Genomic DNA, 20,140 nt, shown 5'->3' with positions numbered 1-20,140 from the left:
GGGCATTCCACAGGGCGGGTGCCACTACTGAGAAGGCCCTCTGCCTAGTTCTCTGCAACTTGGCTTCTCGTAGCGAGGGAACCACCAGAGGGCCCTCGGCGCTGGACCTCAGCGTCCAGGCAGAACGATGGATAGCAGGGCTGTGCAAACACCGTGCCTATAAAGTACATTTCTTCCTGCAAAGAATCCTGGGAACTGTAGTTTGTTAAGGGTGCTAGGAATTGTAGCTCTCTGAGGGGTAAATTGACAGCTCTGTGGGTTTTGTGGGGGAAACCAAGTGTTTTCATTTTCTGGTGTGTCAACCTGCTTGCCCACCTAGCGCCAGAGGCATTGCTAGGTGCTTAGTCCCATAACACACATTTACATATGATTTACATATGTGGGGGTGTTTTTTCGGGGGTGTAAATATGCCTCTGGGAAATTAAGGTGGTGGCTGGGAGTTTCACCAGCACTGTGCTTTGCTATATGCCCAGCCCACTCTGTACGAAGTTTAAAGAACTGTACAATGCTGTTTAATGGGAAATTGTTGGGTGAGTTAGGAATTAGAATGCATGTTTTCTTTCCTTACATCAGTTACAGAACTTTCCTCTCAGAAGATGCAGGCCCTGGTACATTAGTGGCTACCATCCACGCAAAAGATCCTGATGGAGATGGAGTGCTGTACTTAATTACGGGTGGGAATGAAGAAGGCAATTTTGAACTGGATAGCCATAAAGGTAAGGAAAGAGATGCTGAATGTTAATCTATTGTATCTTCTTCCGCATTGTAGGCATTGCCTGTACAGTATTGATAAACCTAAATAGGAAAATCCTTGCAAATATATGCAGGCTGCTCATTGTTTCAGCATAGCTTTCCTGGCAATGCCAGAATAAATTGGATTTATTCATTTATTATAAGTTGTCATGTTTATTTGTGTAGCCAAAGCCATTCAAAAAGGAAAAGTACAAGATAAAATATATTACACAGCTAAAATAGTTATAAAAACCAGGCATTCTGTCAAACAGACAATTGCTCCACTGATGAATTTGCCTGATCACCCCCACAAACATTTCCCTTTAGAAGTGTCACTCTAAAGATAAAACAAACCACCTTTTCCAGAAATCTATGGGGACCTATCGTTCTCACATTTAAGACCCTTATGTCCTGTAAAGAGAGATACCTTTTTATTTTCCTTGTTGGTAACTCCCCCTCCCCCCCCCACTCCTGAATCCAAGTATACTTAATTTTCTTTTGCTTTCTTTTCTTGATCTTCAATCTTCTGAATCCAGGTATCCTTAGACTTCGCAGAAACCCCCTGCCTAAACTGAAAAGCCCGCAGTATGTTCTAAATATCTCTGCCATAGATGACAATTCCTCGGGGGGACCACGATCTCTCAGCAGCTTTGCAGAAGTCATGGTGGAAATAAATGACATTAACAACAACAAGCCTGTTTTCAGGGAGGTGAGTTGACTTGCTGCCTCATTCGTGTGTTTTTAATTTTTAATGTAGCAGCAGAATTGTTAGTAGTTTTGACTTCTGCTTGTCAAACGTGCAAGATGTGGTATTCTCTATGTTTGGCTGCTGCTGATTTTGAAAAGTCCAAACCTGTAAAGTTTCGTCCAGTTTTAAGTCGCTCTTTGAAGTCTTCCTAAATAACTTCTACTTAAAACTTTCTCTCTTCCTTTCAGATGAATGCCTCTGACTCCATCTGCTTTATCTTGCACTTAATTTGGTTGCCAGAGTACTGTGCCTTACATGATAATGGATTTCTGAAGTTGCTCAAGTTAACTTGTTGTTTTCTTGTATTGCAGTGTGCTTACTACAGTGACAGTACCTGGGTTCTAGAGAACCAGCCTCCAGGAACCTATGTTCTGCAGGTGGAAGCCTACGATGCAGACTTTGGAGTGAATGGAGAAGTGAAGTATGGCCTCATGCACAGAGATGGAGCTTCACCGGGCTTCAGTATTGATCCTGATTCAGGTAAGAATTGCCTTTCATAGTCTGGCTAGCGCTGCATTCTTTTTCTTTTCTTTTTACAATACCTTTTATTGGTTTTCAATTACAACAGTCCAATGATAGCCTCATTATAACAATGCCAAATTATAATGCAATTACTAATCCCAATCATTCAGATGCCAAATTATATAATTTAGGTGGCCTCCCATGTGCTAGAATGGATGGTTTGATGATTTACTTTGTTTCTGCGTTCCAAAATCCTATTCATCTCAGTTACACTCCAGTCAAAATAACAATCCCTTACACAACAACTGCAATATTAACGACATCCATTCGTCTTGACACATTAAATGTTTTATACATCTATAGGTGAAGCATTCAAACTACACCCTTATTCCTCCTGTGTGTGACAATTATTCTGTCCGTGGTGTTCCTTCCTGTCCTTGTAAAATATTATGTCTATCTTTTCCCAGCCGTTGCTGCTGTCCATCATGTCTTGGGCGGAGCTAATATCCCATTGTTGTTTCAGAGTTCTCCATTCTCAAATGCCGGGCGAGCCAGATCCTGCATGATCAGAAAGTGTTAACTCCATAGCCTGTTCCCCTCTTACTATAGGAACCTGGGGAACTGCTTTATACAGAGTCAGACCACTGGTCCATGTAGCTCAGCAATGTCTGCCCTGACTGGCAGGGCCTGTCCAGAATTTCACATGGCTGAGATCTCTCCCAGCCCTTACCTGGAGACACCTGGGACCTTCTAGATGCAAAGCAGGTGCTCCACCCACTGAGCTCTACAGCCCTCCCTGAATGGGAGGCACTTGCACTAGAGTGCTTCGGAAGACTGTTCGTTTGCTCATGCTTTCTCTGGCTAAGTCATTGGCCCATTGACCCTGACACTGCTCCTGACATTATATTCATATTTGTGAAAGGAGGGTGGTGGTGGTGGTTATTGTTTTGTTTTTGCTTTAACTAGTTATCTCGTGCTTTTATTATGTATTTTTATCTTGTGAACTGCCCTGAGATTTTATGTATATTCTAATATTCATTTTATTTTGCATTTTTTTACATTTTAGTGCTTGCTATAAATGCTGCAGGACCCTTGGATGGGAAATTGTCTATAAACTATTGTTATGAAATAAAGCAATAAATTATATCCTCAAATTTTAAATGGAGATGAACCATTTGAAGGGGTTATGGGGGGGTTAAATACCCCTCTCCTCCCTGTCAATCCCACTGGAAATAGTTTTTCTTCATCTAAACTGGTTGTTGGCCTACTGTCACTTGCTTTTAAGTGTACAGTGGTGCCTTGCAAGACGAAATTAATCCGTTCCGCGAGTCTCTTCGTCTTGCGGTTTTTTCGTCTTGCGAAGCACGGCTATTAGCGGCTTAGCGGCTATTAGCGGCTTAGCGGCTATTAACGGCTTAGCGGCTTTAAGAAAAAGGAAACAAACTCGCAAGAACTCGCAAGACGTTTCATCTTGCGAAGCAAGCCCATAGGGAAATTCGTCTTGCGGAACGACTCAAAAAACGGAAAACTCTTTCGTCTTGCGCGTTTTTCGTCTTGCGAGGCATTCGTCTTGCGAGGTACCACTGTATATCCTTGTACTTATTTCAAGCCTCACCGTGTTGTGCTTCTAAATAATGATGCTAAATTCTTCGGGTGCACAAATATTTACTGAATTTTTGTTTTCAGACTCTCAATGCATTTCAAGCTGACTACTCATCTTCTGGTTATTTCAGCAGAAGCTCGTGGTTCTGTAGTTATGTTATTTCTTTTAAATAGCCCTTTACCCTGAAGAAGAGAGAAATTGGGTCAAAACACATTGGGAGTTGGGCAATTTCTTCAGTAAATGTTTGTATACCATCTAAGCTATTTTGTGAGACACAAGAAAAATAAATTGCAGAGTGGAAGAAAAAAGGAGCTCCTCTGTGCAGGCAAACATTACAAGGGATAAGCTTTTATTAAGCCTGAACAGTGGGAGTGAGTTGCTGCAGACTTGTGAAAACGTCTGATTAAAGCCAGCGGTGATCCTGCTGACTCTTTGATAGTAATGTTTCTGTTTAGGTGTTATCGTTTCGGCTCGGCGTTTTGACCGAGAGAAACAGAAGGAGTATACGCTCTCTGTGACGGCTACAGATCAAGCTCAGGAGCCACTGATTGGAGTGTGTCAAATCACCATCTTCATTGCTGATATGAATGACAACGATCCAAAGTTTGAGAACAGCCGCTATCAATGTGAGTAGGCACAAACTGTTGTTGCACTATGAGAGTTTATTTAAGTTTGCGAAGTGCGTGTTGAGCCCAGAAGCCTTCAGTTAGATTCCTGCTCTGTAGGGCTGTAAGATGGCATAAATTTAAATTTCCTTTCAAACCCATGTTCATCACATGCAGCAATGTTTCCGTTCCACTGCATTTCAGTTTCTGGCAAAGAGTTATCATTACATTATTCCACACCATTTGTCCCAGTTCAAAGGCCATTCATTTCATTGTATAGGAAATGCAAGGCAAATGGGAAGGGGGATAGCATCATGAAATACATATTGTTTGTGTTACGTATCATTTACAAACGGGGGGGGGGGGTGCAGAAGCAAATTCCAATTGTAGTCAATGGATTGATTTCTGTTCTTGGCACGGGACAATTGAGTGAACGTTGGCAATTTCCGCTTCTGTTTTTATTGGAATTCTGCAACATCTCTGACTGCGGCTTATACTCGCCTCACCTGTATGAGCAGCAGTGCAGAAGCCAGCTATACTAAAGCTAGGTGAAGACTGCTTTGTATGGGAAAATGTACATTTGTGGTCACTGGCCTAGGTGGATTACTTGTTAGGAAGAAAATGTAGGTTCCAAGATGAAAGAAAGGGGGGAAGTAAATAAACATCATCTTAATTTTATTATTTATGCGCCACCTGTCTGGCTGGGTTGCCCCAGCCACTCTGGATGGCTTCCAGCAAAATATAAAAACATCATAAAACATCAAAAATTTAAAAAAGTCTCTATACAGGGCTGCCTTCAGATCTCTTCTAAAGGTTAAATAGTTACTCATCTCCTTGACATCTGATGGGAGAGCATTCTACAGGGTGGGTGCCACTACCCAGAAACCCTCTGCCTGGTTCACTTCTCACAGTAAGGGAACCACCAGAAGGCCTTCAGAGCTAGATCTCAGTGTCTGGGGGTGGAGACACTCCTTCAGATATATTTAGGGCTTTAAAGGTCAGCGCCAACACTTTGAATTGTGCTTGAAAACATACTGGGAGCCAATGTAGATCCTTTAGGACTGGTGTTCTATGGTCCTGGCAGTTGCTCCCACTCACCTGTCTAGTAGCTTCCGAGTCACCTTCAAAGGTAGCCCCACGTAGAGCGCATTGCAGTAGTCCAAGTGGGAGATAATCAGAACATGTACCACTTTGGCGAGGCAGTGCACAAACAGGTAGGGTCTCCTCTGGCGTACCAAATGGAGCTGGTAGGCGGCCACCCTGGACACAGAATTGGCCTACATCTCCATGGGCAGCTGTGAGTCCAAAATGACCCCCAGGCTGCATACAGTGGCTGTCCGCAGATGCTAATCCATTAGGACAAGTTGGACTCTGCCCCACCAACCTCATTCTGTCCTTAGCCAGCCCCTACCTGCCTGCCTTCAAAAGGGGGCTTTAACTGTTGTTGCCTCTGGCTCCACCTACCGTTGTTCCCTTTCCTCCTGCCTTACCAGTCACATCAGGCACAAGTTGTCCCTGGGCTAAATATTGCTTCCAGGATCAGAGGCAACAATGCCTCTGAGTAGCAGTCCATTGGGGAGAAACAGCAGGAAGAGGTTATTGCCATCATGTTCTGCTTCTGTGCTTCTTAAAGAGGCATCTGGTTGGCCACTAAGATAAAGGATGCTGGACTAGATCCGGCAGGGCCTTCCTTGCATTTTTATGTGCTGTCATTGCCATCACTGAAATGCCACTTTAACTAGGCCAGGGCATGTTTAGAATGAACTCTGTGCTTCCATCTTTCCAAAGACTTCCTTCGTGAAGACACCCCAGTGGGGACAAGTTTCCTCCATGCTGCAGCTCATGACGATGACCAGGGGGTAAACGCCGCCATCACGTACTCCATGTTGCCGCAGGAGCCAGAATACTTCCAAGTCAGCCCCAGCACAGGCTGGGTGTACGTGAATCTCGTAATCTCCCAGGTATGCTTCTGCATACAGCAGAGCTTTCCAAACTGTGTGCCGCGACACATTAGTGTGTTGGCTCAGTGTGTAGGTGTGTTACGTGGCCACTACCTGCGCTCCTCCCAGAGCTGGAAAGGGGTCAGTTTAACCTCCGGTTTGCTGCTAAAACTGAACTGCTGTGTTGTGAAATGATGCATGTCCAAAAAAGTATGTCACCAGCATGAAAAATTTGGAAAGCTCTGGTTTACAGAATATAATCTGGCAGGCAGAATACTTGCTGCACCTGCTTTTTTTCAGCCTTTGTTCTAGCAAACGAGCATTCGTTTTTTGGTGAACGGCTGCTAAAAATTATTTTGCAGACATTTCAGATCACAAGATACATCGTGGCTACAGATGGAGGGAACCGGAGCAGCACGGTGGAACTGACCGTCACTGTAACGAACACACTTAATCAGTCGCCGCAGTGGGAGAAAAGTGCCTATTCGGTCACGATCCCGGAGAGCACGATTCGAGACACCAAGATAGTGGTAGGCTTTAAAAATAAAATTGGAAACGTATTTGTTTCAGGATAAAAGGAAGCTGGTTTACACTGAGTGGTGCCCAGAACTGGACACAAAATAGAGTGGGACTATTAGTTTCTTACCTTTCTTCCCAGGAGCTCAAGAGGGTGTGCATGGTTCTTTTCTATGAGTCATGGTCCCTCCCCTAATTGTTCTGAAATTCTGCAAACAAGTCTTGCTCCTATTGGACACCGGTATCCACAAGTGAATCCATATTTCTGCATCTCTGATTTATTTATTTTTTAAAGAAGAATTGGCTCCTTTTGCTCCACAGCTCATTTCTGTTCTTCCTTGGGTGTGGATTCCTGTGTGAAATGTGCGTGGCAGTAATTTGAACATCCTTTCCAGACGTTTTGAAGTATAATTCCCATCATCCCTGACCGCCAGTTGGCTGGGGCTAATGTGAGGTGTGTTCCAAAACATCTGCAGAATTAGAGGATTGGTTATTATTAACAGGAAAGCAGAGCTCTGATGCCATGGGCCGTTGGCCGCAATAGTATCATCTGCATTTCGACTCTTAAGGATCAAGGTGGCCCATGTAAATGCATCTCCCCACTGAATGGTGTTCCTGGTTATTCCTGTTCCTAGACTATCAAAGCAACGTCCCCACTTGGTGACCCAAGGGTTACCTATACCCTGGAGGAGGGCCAGGTTCCGGAGACAAACATGCCTGTCCGCTTCTACCTCAAACCGAACAGAGCAGATGGGTCTGCTTCACTGCTGGTAGCTGAACCTCTGGACTTCGAGACCACCAAGTTCTTTGCACTGAGCATCAAGGCTCAGAATGTAGCTACAATTCCATTGGCATCTTTCACCACGGTTTGTGTTAATGTCACAGGTTGGTTATCCGTTTATTAATATCGGCATATCAAACTGAAATTACAAGTACTTGATGTCAGCGAACCATGTATCGCTAAATCTGCCTTTTTGTTCCGCAGACGTCAATGATAACGTCCCGTTCTTCACATCTTCTACTTACGAGGTTTCTGTACCTGAGGGAGCAGCGGTTGGTACCTCTGTTGTGCAGGTTCTTGCTACGGATTCAGACTCGGGACTCCACGGAGAGGTTCGTTGTTACCTTTCCCTTTACTGAAAACGAGTGAGAAAATGCAACATGCGATTCTGTATCCCTAAACTTTCTGGGTGGTGGTCAGTGAAGTCTTGCTCAGAGTAGACCCATTGAACATTACTAAGTTAAGTCCATTAATTTTAGTGCATGCGCTCCGAGTAAAATCTAGCTGAGTACCATTTAATTGACTCAAGACCCTAACTTTTTGTACTACAGTGGAACCTCGGTTTTCGAATGTAATCCATTCCGGAAGTCTGTTCGACTTTCGAAACGTTTGAAAACCGAGGATCAGTGGGCTGGCTGCAAAGTCAGTGGGGGGGGGGGGAAATGAAAAAAGCGCCTTGGAAGCCATTCGACTTCTGAGGCCTGTTTGAAAAAGGGAGCATTCACTTCTGGGTTTTTGGCGTTCGGCTTCTGAAACGTTTGGCAGCCGAGACGTTAGAAAACTGAGGTTTGACTGTAATAGCCTCCTGAAGTAGGAAGTTACAGTATACATATTCTTTTCAACTGGCGCCACATGCCATCTGTTGCATGCATTAAAACTTGTGGATGCCAATATGCATTAAAGCACTTGTGTAGACTGTACATCATTTAAGACAAGAATGGAAGAATTCTTATTTCCTGCCAAAAGTTGCATTCTTCTCAGGGGTCATTTGTTAGGGGCTGCATCCTGGCAGTGGGTGAGACCATCTCTTTCCCTGTCTCTGTCCTTCCCCCCTCTCTCTCTCTGTCCCTCCTTTCCCCTTTCTCACCCTCTTCTTTTCATGGGAGAAATAGATTAACTCTGGCTAGAGCCTGAATTGATTGCTTACTCTTGACCTCATGTTAGTGTATTATAGGGGACCCTTGGACGACTGTGCTGATACTTTCCCTCCCCCTCCCCCACTTTGTGCTGAGTGGATGGGCCTGTGAGCTTCCATTTTAACTTCCCACGATGCCTCTGAGGTCACATTACTCGGGGACATTGTGACAAATTAAAACGGGGACTTTATGCTACTCAGATTTGATAGCAGAAGTGTTGTTGCCACCTGCAGGGCTTATTGGCATGACAGGACTCCAGAAGACACTTTGCTGAGGGCAACCTCAGACCTTAAAGCCGTTCTCACATTACTCAATAATCAACGGCAACCAACAGCAGATTCACAAACATAAGAATGTCTGATTCTCCAGTGCAAAGATTTAAAGACCAGTGTGTGAATCCAAATTGCAGCAATTGGTGAGAGTTCTGAATTGTTCAGTCGTTGACTTGCTTCAAAGGTTATGCCCTCTGTGGCAAGTCCACACAGCTGTTCAAAATGTAGAGCAGTGGTTCTCAACCTGTGGGTCCCCAGATGTTGTTGGACTACAACTCCCATCATTCCTGAGCTCTGGCCTTGCTAGCTAGGATTGATGGGAGTTGTAGTCCAACAACATCTGGGGACCCACAGGTTGAGAAAGGCTGCTCTAGAGGGTAGAAAACCACAGTCCACATATTTGTGGCTATACTGTGACTACACAGACCTTTCGCTTCCACACAAACGGTGCTGTTACCTAACTTTCTGTAAGTGCTACAAATGGCATAGGTCTGTGACTATCAAATAATTATGGTCTTGGAGCTGAACTAAGTTGGATGTCCTTGAGAGTGGTTGTGTTCCTGTTTCTGAGCTGTTACGAAGATGGGATAGAGTATAAAGCCCACTCCTATGTTCTTCAATTGCAGGTCCACTATTCAATACTGAAGGACACTAGTGAAGATTACCAATACTTCAACATTGATTCCAAGTTGGGAGTCATTTCTACCCAGGCATCTTTTGACAGAGAGAAGAGAGGATCTTACTTGATTGAAGTTCATTCCCAGGATTCTTCTGAATCAGCCAGGCCTGGTTTATATGGGCAGCCTAACACAGGTAAACCTCAGTGGGTTTCAAAAAGAACATAGAGGTTCCTGTGGGTCAAAAGAGGGTTCAGAATGATGTGCTGGCATTGTGATTGCCTGAGCCTCCAAAGGCAAATAGCTGATTATTTGCTTTTCAGATACAGCGTATGTGAGGATTTTAATTAGCGACATAAACGACAATGCCCCTGCTTTCCTGCATTTGGTGTATGAAATTAATATAGATGAAGACGAGGATGTCGGGTATGCATTTTTGACGGCAACAGCAGATGACAAAGATGAAGGTACAGAAACACAGGTTTATTTTATGTGTTGTCCAGTCTTGACGGAAACCTCTCTAATTTGGACGCAGTAGTGAGGCTATGGCAGGCTGTTCCAGAAGATGAGGTGGCAACTGTCCTGTCTTCGAAGGAACTTTTTCTATATGTGGTACAGGAACAGGTTTATAGAATGTGGAATAAAACAGTAATGGCAAAAATTGCATGTCATGTACTTTTCAAAATACGACTACAGTGGTGCCCCGCAAGATGAATGCCTTGCAAGACGGAAAACTCTCTAGACGAAAGAGTTTTCCGTTTTGGAGGTGCTTCGCAAAACGAATCTCCTATGGGCTTGCTTCGCAAGACGAAAATGTATTGCGAGTTCCTGCGGTTTTTTCCCCCTCCCCCCCCCTTTTGCTAAGCCGCTAAGCCGCTTATCAGCTGATCCGATAAGCCACTAAAAGCCGCTAATAGCGCTAATCCGCTAATCCGTCAATGGGCTTGCTTCGCAAGACGAAAAAACCGCTAGACGAAGAGAATCACAGAACAGATTCTTTTCGTCTTGCGAGGCACCACTGTATTTGGAAACTAGCTTTATTCAGACCTTTCTTAATGTTCTGTAAAGAGAACCGGGATAATTTTTTAAAGCATTTCTCATAAGCTCATTATATCCACCCCTTTTTTTTTTTAATGGAAAGTAGACTCGGACCTTTTGAGTTAGAATATAGCCAAGCTAAAAGTTTTTGGCTAGTATCTCACATGTGTTAGTATCTTCGTCTGGCACTCTTACATTCCCAAGGTTTTTTATTTAAATAGGATGGATCATAATTTTGGACTGACGCCCATTAAGAGTTGGTTAAAATAACAAAGGGACTTGTTATTTCCGTGCCGGAATTGTTATTTATAGGGCAAAATGCTGCTATTAAATTGGAGGACTTATTGCATTTTTTGCTAGTTGCCGTTAACGAACTGTAGTCCAAAGGTGGAAGGCTTTGGAAAGTCTAAATATTGCTGCTTGGTATTAAAATGTCTGGACAGTTGCAGTCTCAGAAAAGATTACATGAGATGCACAAGTTCTGCAAGGCGAAAAAAAACCACATACCTTCTGTGCCACTGGGGATGAAACTGTATTTTGTATATTTCTGACCATAATACACAAAGACACTTAACAGCACTTGCTGTAGATATTTGGAAGCCATATACTCTTTATGGTGCTATTCTCTTTTCACAGAACGTATCGCACTGTCATGTCAGTAGCAGTTCCTATCTGTACATGACTCCTAAACTGGGACAGTTTTCTGTTGTTTGTTCTTTATGCCTACTGAATTATAATAAAATGCAAAGTAATGATAATGATATAAGAGAGAGGTACCTAGCCTCTGGATTCACTTCAGAGTCTTGCTATACATACATACATACATACATACATACATACATACATACAGTTTACTTTGGAAGTAGGCATGCATGACCCTTCTACATTTTGTGTTGGATCCAAGCATACGATGCAATCCTAACCTTATCTACTCAGAACTAAGCCCTGTTGAATTCAGCAGGGCTTACTTCTAAGTTAGTGGGGTTAGAACTGAAGCCTTAGTCCAGGCATAGGCAAACTCAACCCTCCAGATGTTTTGGGACTACAATTCCCATCATCCCTGACCACTGGTCATTAGCTAGGGATCATGGCAATTGTAGTTCCAAAACATCTGGAGGGCTGAGTTTGCCTATGCCTGCCTTAGTCATACTGAGAGTAGACCCATTGAACCACATGGCTCTTAAGTCAGTTGATTTCAATGGGTCTACTCTTAAGCAACACTAAGCCTGGATCTAAAATTTTCTTGTTTTTTTCAAAATTCTTCTGAAAGTAATGTTGGGATAGACCCTAGTGCTCAGAGATCTCCCGGGCTGTGATAAGGATAATATGGTAGCAACCTCGTGTTTTTAGGATCTAACGCCAAGCTCAGATATCAGATCACTTCAGGAAATGAGCGAGGAGATTTTTACGTGGAACCTGAGATGGGAACTCTATTGATTGCCCAGTGTCTTGACTATGAACAAGAACAGCATTATGAGCTTCAGTTGGTAGCTTCTGATGGAAAATGGGAGAACCACACCCTTGTTATCATCAATGTAGTCAATAAGAATGACGAAGCCCCTGTCTTCTCCCAGGACGAATACCACAGCAGTGTCTTGGAGGAACTTACTGATCTGCCGGTAACTGTTTTACGGGTAAGCAGGGTAAATCGGGGTTCAAAAATTATGCAAATGACACTGGTGGAAAATTCCAGCAACTTAAAAGAATTGCAGTTCTTGAAATGAAAGCATATTCACTCAGAAGACAGTTTTGAGGAGCTTTGTTGGATTAATTCTCCATAGTAAGTGTGGGTTTGCGCTTAGGATTGCAGCCTAATTTATGTGAATTTCTGGATACTAACTGTACATTTACACCATGTCATCGTTGTTTGGTTTCTACCAGACTCCATAGTGATCTCAGCTGGTTGCAATAAAACTATCATGTTTGGGTTTTTATTTTTATTATTTCAATGTATACACCGCCTATCCAGATAATAATGTGCAAAGTGATTAAGAACAAACAAAGTATAACATAAAACAAACAAAATATCGTCAAATATAAACCGATATACAAGACAAGGTTTTAAAAAACCCAGATCAATGAAACAGCCTATTAAAAGCAGCAGGAAAAACCCCCAGGTGAGCTTGATGGCTAAAAACCTTTCTAAATAATGTATCTGTTGTCGGAAGACCACCCGTAGGGGGCACTAAACAGGCCTCCGTAGGAAAGGAATTCCAAAGTTTAGGTGTTTGGTGCTGAACCTTTGTACTTGCTTTCAGGTTTCTGCAACTGACCCCGATCAGGAAGCTGACCAGAGTGCCCTTCGCTACTCCTTGCACGGTCAGGGTGCCCAAGCGGAGTTCACTATCAGTGAGTACACAGGCGAGATCACTGCAAATGAGAAGCTGGACCGGGAAAAGCGGTCCGTGTGGCGCTTCCTTGTTCTTGCTACGGATGAGGATGGGGAGGGTCTAACAGGCTTCGCTGACGTCATCATTGACGTGACGGACGTGAACGACAACCCGCCTCTTTTCCTTTGCGCCTCGGACGGTTGCTTTATGGGGCAAATTCCAGAAGACGCCCCCGCTGACTCCACCGTCATGGAGATGTCGGCGGTAGACCTTGATGACCCCAGAGCTGGGAAGAATGCCGTGTTAACCTACAGTATTATTCAGAACGTCCAAAACGAGATTAACCTCAACCTGTTCTCAGTTAACCCAGCTACTGGCACCATCTACACTGTGTTGGGATCCTTAGACAGGGAGAAAGAAGACCGGTACCTGGTGGTGGTTGAGGCGAAAGATGGAGGAGGCCTGACTGGAACAGGGACTGCCACTATTTTGGTCACTGACGTAAATGACCACACGCCAACCTTCACGCAAAAGATCTACACGGCCTTTGTCTCCGAGGGCGCAAGCCTCAGCGCTGAGGTTGCTGTGGTGTCAGCTACTGATGGGGATGAAGGAGAAAACGCTGTGGTGGCTTTCAGCATTGTAGGTGGAGATGAGGACCACAAATTCTTTATTGAGACGGACAAAGCAGACAAACGCGGTATAATTCGACTGAGGAAGCGGATAGATTTCGAGAAACCCCACGAGAGGGTGTTTAACTTGACCGTAAAAGCAGAGGACCTGGATTTTTCCAGCATAGCTCACTGTGTCATCTACGTGGAGGACTCCAACGACCATGCTCCTCTGTTTTACCCACAATTCTATGAGGTAGCAGGTCTGGCTGAAGACGTCCCCCTCGGAACTAAAGTCGTCCAGGTTATTGCTGTTGATTTAGATTCCGGGCTGAATGGACGGTTCTCTTACCGCCTGCTAAATAAGTCGGACCCAAATGGGAAGTTCTCTGTGGCTACTGATGGCTGGGTCCTTGTGGCAGGTCTTCTGGATTATGAAACTGTGGCACAGTACCAACTCGTGGTCATCGCTACAGATATGGGACAGCCTCCCTTGAGCGGCAGTGCCACAGTCCTCGTGGCTCTTCAGGACGTAAACGACAACGGACCAGAGTTTGAGGTGCAGTACAACCCAGTAGTTTGGGAAAACACTCCTTCTCCTCAGATTGTCCAGATGAACGATACCTCGACGCTTTTGTACGCTAAGGACAGGGACAGCCCAGCAAACGGGGCGCCTTTCTCCTTTCACTTACTGAGCGACTTTGGCAGCGTGACTTATTTTAATTTGCAGGACTTCAGCAACGGGAGTGCAATGCTAACTGCGTTGCACACGTTTGACAGGGAGGTGCACAAGGTATTTGAACTGCGGATTCTCATTGCTGACAGCGGGAGCCCTCCCATGAGCTCAACCAACACATTAACCGTGAATATCGGAGACCGAAATGACCACCCTCATGCTGCTGGCTTCATGGAGTGCCTCATCTACAGCTACAACGGTAAGCTGATGGTGATGAAGCTGGCTTCCATGCTTAAAGGAGACTGCCTTATTCCAGGTCATGTTTTGTACATCTACCTTGGTATTGTCTACTCAAACTGGCAGCAGCTCTGCAGGGTCTCAGGCTCATTTTCCCCACCCGCTGATCCTTAAAAAATACAAAAACCCCCAGAAACTCTGATGCCAGGGGTTGAACATGAGACCTTCTTCATGCAGAGCATGTGACTTGCCACGAAGCTATCTATGGTCATGCCTGTATTCTGCATTCTTGTGGCCTGCATTCCCTGTTCATAGTCAGTTTCAGAACACCTTGGGTGAACATTAGGATGCATACAGAGGGGTTCTTGGTGAATCCCCTCCCAACTTTACATTTCTGATTGGTTTTACCTTGATGAGTCCTTCCCAAAGATTTACGGGTTGTAAATTTGGGTGCATTTGGGGGAAGGAGTAAAAATAGTACTAAGAAAGTCAGGTAGGTTGAATGTGTTCCTTCGTGCAATGTCTTCCAAAATCTGTTCTGGCGAATGCCCATCAGTTTGCCTACTACCATCAATCTTCCCCTTAAATCACATGGCAGTAGTGATTGTCACGTCCATCAGGCTGTTATGCAAGCAGAGACTGGCACCTGCTGTGCTGTTTGGCATTCTGGCTATCTATCCTTAATAAAAAGCATATGTTTAGCCCTGCTTTTTAAGAGAAGTGTGAATGAGTGCAAACCAGGCTTGGGGAACCTTCTGCTCATGGGTTTAATTAGGTCTCAATTTGGCCCATGAGGCTGTTTTCTCTTAACCCACACCCACCTCCCTTTACAGCTGACATCATGTGTGATAATCAGCTGATGGGTGGTGTTTCAATGCACCATGCAGGGCTCTTTGCAAGATTGCCCCTATCACCTGGCATAACTGTCATGTCAAGTGACTGACAGGTCAAATTTGGCCCACGAGAGTTAGAGGAGAGAAGGTTCTGGGCTGCTTCACAGATCTAATTCTAGTGCCTGCTGAAATCCTGGTCTGGGACCAGTGATCCACGTGTGGGCAAGAGGAAAGCACTTCTGAAGGTGCAGGGTATTTTGTTGATTTCCCCCACCAGCCGCAGAGCATGCTACAACTTCTGAAAAGCCACTCTAGATGGTGAGAGGACTTTACATGGGGGGGGCAGGGGCTGGAACTGGCACATCCCTCCCCCCAGTGCATGGATCATTCCTCAGTGATTGAGCTCATGCATTGCATGCAGAAGGTCATAGGTACAATCCCTGGCATCTTCAGGTAGGGCTGAGAAATACTTCTGTTGTCTGAAATTGTGGAGAGCAATGGTGAGTCATTGTAGAGAATAGTGAGAGCAGTGGTCTGACTAGGCATAAAGCAGGTCCCTCTGCTCCTCCCTAGGAATTGTTAGATCCAAGCCTCAGGTGGCATAGGGGCCTGAACAGGAATTTTGGTGGTTGGTGAGCTCAGCATAGTTCCCATGGCCCTTACCTGGCTGGTTTCTGAGTCTCCGTATTTCCTTTTCTGAGACATTCCCTCCACTTAAAAAACCTGGGTTTCTAAAACAGGTGCCTGCTATGAGCAAGCATATGCAGTTTTTTCTTTATTGTCTCAATTCACTAAATTTGATTTTCCTTACTTTACCTTGAAACAAAAGTTTTCTTGTCCCAGATTTTGTTTTCGTAGGCATACAGCCTGCACAGCCTGGATGACAGGGGTGTGTCAGGTTGCAGGTGTTGATATCTTGCGCTGATATTTCAACAGCACAACATGCTTCCAGAATAGTTGAAAAGCAAACATGATAGCAGAATAAAATGAATAGTAATTTTTTACGTTTGCAGAATGCCTTCTCACATTTACGTAAGTAGTAGATTTTCTTTTTTCCCATTTTTCTTCTCTTTTTTTAAGGTATCTTACCCACAACTGTATTGGGTCAGATTCATGCCCCAGACAATGATGACTGGGACCACAAGACGTATCACTTTGAAGGGAAAGCACCCAGGTAAATGTCAAGTTTTTAAGTTTTTTAAAATAACTCTCTCTTAATGAGAGAGTCGAGTATCAAAAACGGGTAGCTGTTCTGAAAACTAATGCAGTATAGCTTCACAGAACACATGGGCTGCATTCACACATCATACTAAATCAGGGTTGCCAACATGGCGGCTGATACCTCTGAGCACCCACACAAACACACACACACACACACACACACACACACACTACCCCCTTTGTCTTAAGGTGCTAAGAGTGGTTTCCTTTTTCTACCTTAAGAACAACATAGAGCTGAAGAAGGAAGTTGGAGGAGGGGACTCTCTTCCCCACTTCCTCTTTCAGCTCTATGTGTTTTCAAGGCTCAGATGGATTCTGCTGAATCTGACTTTTACCCAGCTCTTAGAAATGTGAAATGTTTGCACACTTTATTTCTGGGTTTTGTTTTAAAGGTAGGCTGCTAAGGTAGGGGGTAACCAGTGGCATAGTGCCCACTTGCCCAAAAATCTAATTGTGCCTGTGGACCTAAAAATGTTGGCAACCCTTGCGCTATGCTATAGTTTAGTGTGACGTGCATAAAGTGAAAGGGTGGACATAGGAAAACATTTTCGGCTATTGTTATTAAGACTATTGAGATTTCTAGATATAAATTGCTGGGCCCTATGCGTCACTTATGGGGCGATTTGCACATGACAATGTAATCTACCTATTAAAAAATAGTATTATGTGCACCCCTTAACTTCAAACTATGAGAGATTTCAGGGGTGCAAGTATGTGCCATAGGTTTGGTTTCTTTAGAAGGAAAGTCTTTAAGAGATTATGTGTGTTTTTGCAATGCATTAATATGCAAATTTCATACTTCAAAGTGATTTGGGAAGGGCAGGAGTCCCCAAAAGGTGGTGTGCCACTGCCCAGAAGCAGAGGCACTGCCAATCACCGAGAAGTGGGGGGGGGGAGGAGGAGCAGTGAAGTGGTTGACGCTGTGCAAACACATCAGCAGGAATGCTGGATTGGCTTTTCCACTGGGCCCGCAGAGCACGGGTTGCTTAGTTCCTTTCCCTCCAGGAGGGCAGTAACTTCGTTGGCCAGGAGGTCAGGTGCGTTAGTGCCACCCTTTCTCACTTACTGCTCCTGGACAAATTTATTTTAAGGATCAACAGGTGAGCATAACCAATTATACTGGGGAGCAGATAAATTTGCCAGAGGGTTAAATTCACATGAAATGCAACGAGCCAACACAGCAATGAAAATCAAGCAGATGATGTGAATGCATGCATTTGTTGTTATTTCATTTAACAAAATTTATACACCACTTGAGTCAACAGAGAGCTCTAGCCACAATTTGATCGGCTGATACCATGAATGGTTTCTTCCTCTCAGGTATTTTATTCTGAATGACAATTCTGGCTTACTAAGTATCAAAGAAGGAACTCCTTCAGGAACCTATGACATAAGAGTGAAAGTTACAGATGGCATCTGGCCTGATGTGGTCTCCACTGTAAGGGTGGTTGTGAAAGAAATCAAGGAAGAAGCTGCTCACAATGCAGGATCCATCCGAATAAGAGGTAATTGATGAGTTGTAAGCATCTTCTGGAGATCAGTTAACATTGTTGAGACTCCTGAATGCCCACCAAGGCCTGCAACTGAGTCACTAAGGACTCATGACCAGGGGTATCAAAGGTTGCAATGTAACAGGTTCATAAGGGTATCATAGTTCTCTTGGTGGAAGGTTGTTGATCCAGGACCCAGAAGAGTGATATTCTAGGACCGGGGTGGGGAACCTTTTCTGGCTGGAGCACCTGATCTTTATCAACCCCACCTCTAGCGGGCCAGTGTTGACAAGGCGGGCTGGACCTCTGACATGTCAATCAGCTGACCTTATAGCGGCATCCAGTGATGCTTTCCCTTTGCAAAAGCCTCTTTGAAGTGGCTAATGCAGGCACGTTGCTTCAAAGGATGCTTTTGCACAGGGCTGGAGGTCCCCCACCCCTGGTATAGAAGACAGAAAGTGATTTCTCACTGTCAGCAACCTTCCCTGGTTGGATTCCAGCACAAGCTAACTCAACTGGCTCCCAGTATCAGTAGGAGAAGAGCGGTCTGCACCCTCAAATGCTGCCATGACTAGTGATGGGGAACACTGTCAATTATGGTTTCTGTCAAGTTCCTATTTTTTCCATTCTCATTTTCAAATCGGTCTGCCACTCCTTTTTAACAAAACTTTCTTACAAAAATTCACCAGCATTTTCGGGTACATTTTTCTATACCTGTGTTTGTATGCAATTTTGTCTAAACTGCAAAGCAGTTTACCTAATAAGAGTGCATTTTAATACAAACATTACCCTGGTTTATGCATTTTTGTATGCATCACTTGGCTAGAAAGCTGCATTGCAGATTCAGAGAAATGTGAATTTCAAACAATGGCTGTGTTTCAGGTTGTGATTTTTTTTCTGTGTGTGCAAAATTTGGCATGTCCACTATTACATATGAACTGAATCAAATATCTCCCCCATACCTAGTCATGGCATCCCCCAAAGCCAGGATTTCAGGTCAGTTTAATAGCCCAAGGTTTCCTGCAACGTGTCTTGTCCCTTGGTAGAGGCCACAGGTAACCATGGAGTACCAAGATGTTGGTAAAGTAGTATGTGTTTTAAAAAATTAAGGTTTAGGTATGAGATTGGATAAATTTTCAAAGGATGAATTCCTATGAACGTTCTGGAAGTGGTCTTGCCTTTTAGAGAGGAGATGCCTGAAGGTTTTTATTTCACCGTTGCTTCAGTGTCAGGCTTGGAAATTTGCGTGTGTGTGATATATTTACAGATATCACTGCAGAGGATTTTATATATCAGTCATCCGAGAGTGAAAGTAAGTACAACCAAATGAAGAAGCTTTTTTCAGAAATCATACCGGCCCAACTCGAAAATGTCCACATCTTCAGTGTCTTGAACAGCCCAGGCAAAACACAAGGAGTAGATGTATGGTTTGCAATTCATGGATCACCCTATTACAAAGCAGAAAAACTTAACGGAAATGTTGCTGTGTCCAAAGCACGGGTAAGTGGTGTTTATTTGTCATTCCCCCCCCCCAAAAAAAACCCCTTGCAATTCTAGGCAACATTTTTAATGAAGTCTACAGAAGCTATCTGATGGAATCTTTGTGGATTTCCTTCTAAATTTTATTCCAGATTTTGAGAGTGCAGTTTTGCATGGGAAACACACGGCAACTACTTCATGATCAAACAGGTTTGAAGATAGTCTTTCCCCCAAAGAACTCCACTCTGCAGGGGGAGTGGACCTGTTGAGATGGCCTGCCTGTGGGGACTGGTGGAATCTGATGGTTTCCTTAACACCTGGTGGTGTGCTGGCAAAAAAAAATGGTGTGGGGGAGGGGGCAGCTGGAGCACAGGTAGGGTAAATCCCAGTCTGAACCTGAGGGTATACAGTCGTACCTTGGAAGTCGAATGGAATCCGTTCCGGAAGTCTGTTCAGCTTCCAAAACGTTCGGAAACCAAGGTGCGGCTTCCGATTGGCTGCAGGAAGCTCCTGCAGCCAATCGGAAGCCGTGGAACCCATGTTGGACGTTTGGGTTCCAAAGAACGTTCGCAAACTGGAGCACTCACTTCTGGGTTTGCAGTGTTCGGGAGACAAAAGGTTCGAGTCGCAAGGTCTTCGACTTCCAAAGTATGACTGTATTGCCGTAGGGTGATGATGGCAGGAAAAGCCATCCAACAAAACTTTTCCAAGTGGCGAGTGGACTCTTGCCATGTGGCCAAGAGAGCGTTGTTCTTGTCCTCAGCAGCCTACTGTAACAATTTTACAGATTTCTAAATGCAATAAGAAATAATA

At 44.3% G+C, this 20,140-nt stretch overlaps 1 protein-coding gene across 10 annotated transcripts in view; it reads left to right on the top strand.

Moving 5' to 3' along the window:
• LOC310713293 (neural-cadherin-like) overlaps positions 1-20,140 on the top strand; it is a 52,022-nt gene that overhangs the window by 15,810 nt on the left and 16,072 nt on the right. For all 10 annotated transcript variants that reach the window (XR_014529196.1, XR_014529197.1, XR_014529198.1 and 7 more), the window contains exons 7-21: positions 574-716; positions 1,269-1,441; positions 1,792-1,960; positions 4,001-4,171; positions 5,939-6,111; positions 6,453-6,620; positions 7,242-7,491; positions 7,592-7,719; positions 9,422-9,608; positions 9,736-9,879; positions 11,801-12,084; positions 12,709-14,326; positions 16,218-16,311; positions 17,679-17,863; positions 19,116-19,348. Coding sequence is in view for 5 of the 10 variants with exons in the window: in XM_083517145.1 (XP_083373271.1) it covers positions 574-716; positions 1,269-1,441; positions 1,792-1,960; positions 4,001-4,171; positions 5,939-6,111; positions 6,453-6,620; positions 7,242-7,491; positions 7,592-7,719; positions 9,422-9,608; positions 9,736-9,879; positions 11,801-12,084; positions 12,709-14,326; positions 16,218-16,311; positions 17,679-17,863; positions 19,116-19,348 (4,120 nt within the window). In the remaining 5 variants the exon portion in view is untranslated. The remainder of the gene's footprint in view (positions 1-573; positions 717-1,268; positions 1,442-1,791; positions 1,961-4,000; positions 4,172-5,938; positions 6,112-6,452; positions 6,621-7,241; positions 7,492-7,591; positions 7,720-9,421; positions 9,609-9,735; positions 9,880-11,800; positions 12,085-12,708; positions 14,327-16,217; positions 16,312-17,678; positions 17,864-19,115; positions 19,349-20,140) is intronic.

Source organism: Podarcis liolepis, assembly GCF_965112155.1.
Source record: "Podarcis liolepis genome assembly, chromosome: 8".
Lineage (NCBI taxonomy): Eukaryota > Metazoa > Chordata > Lepidosauria > Squamata > Lacertidae > Podarcis > Podarcis liolepis.
Note: the sequence above shows the minus strand (reverse complement) of the source record. Positions and strands in the feature narration are given on the sequence as shown.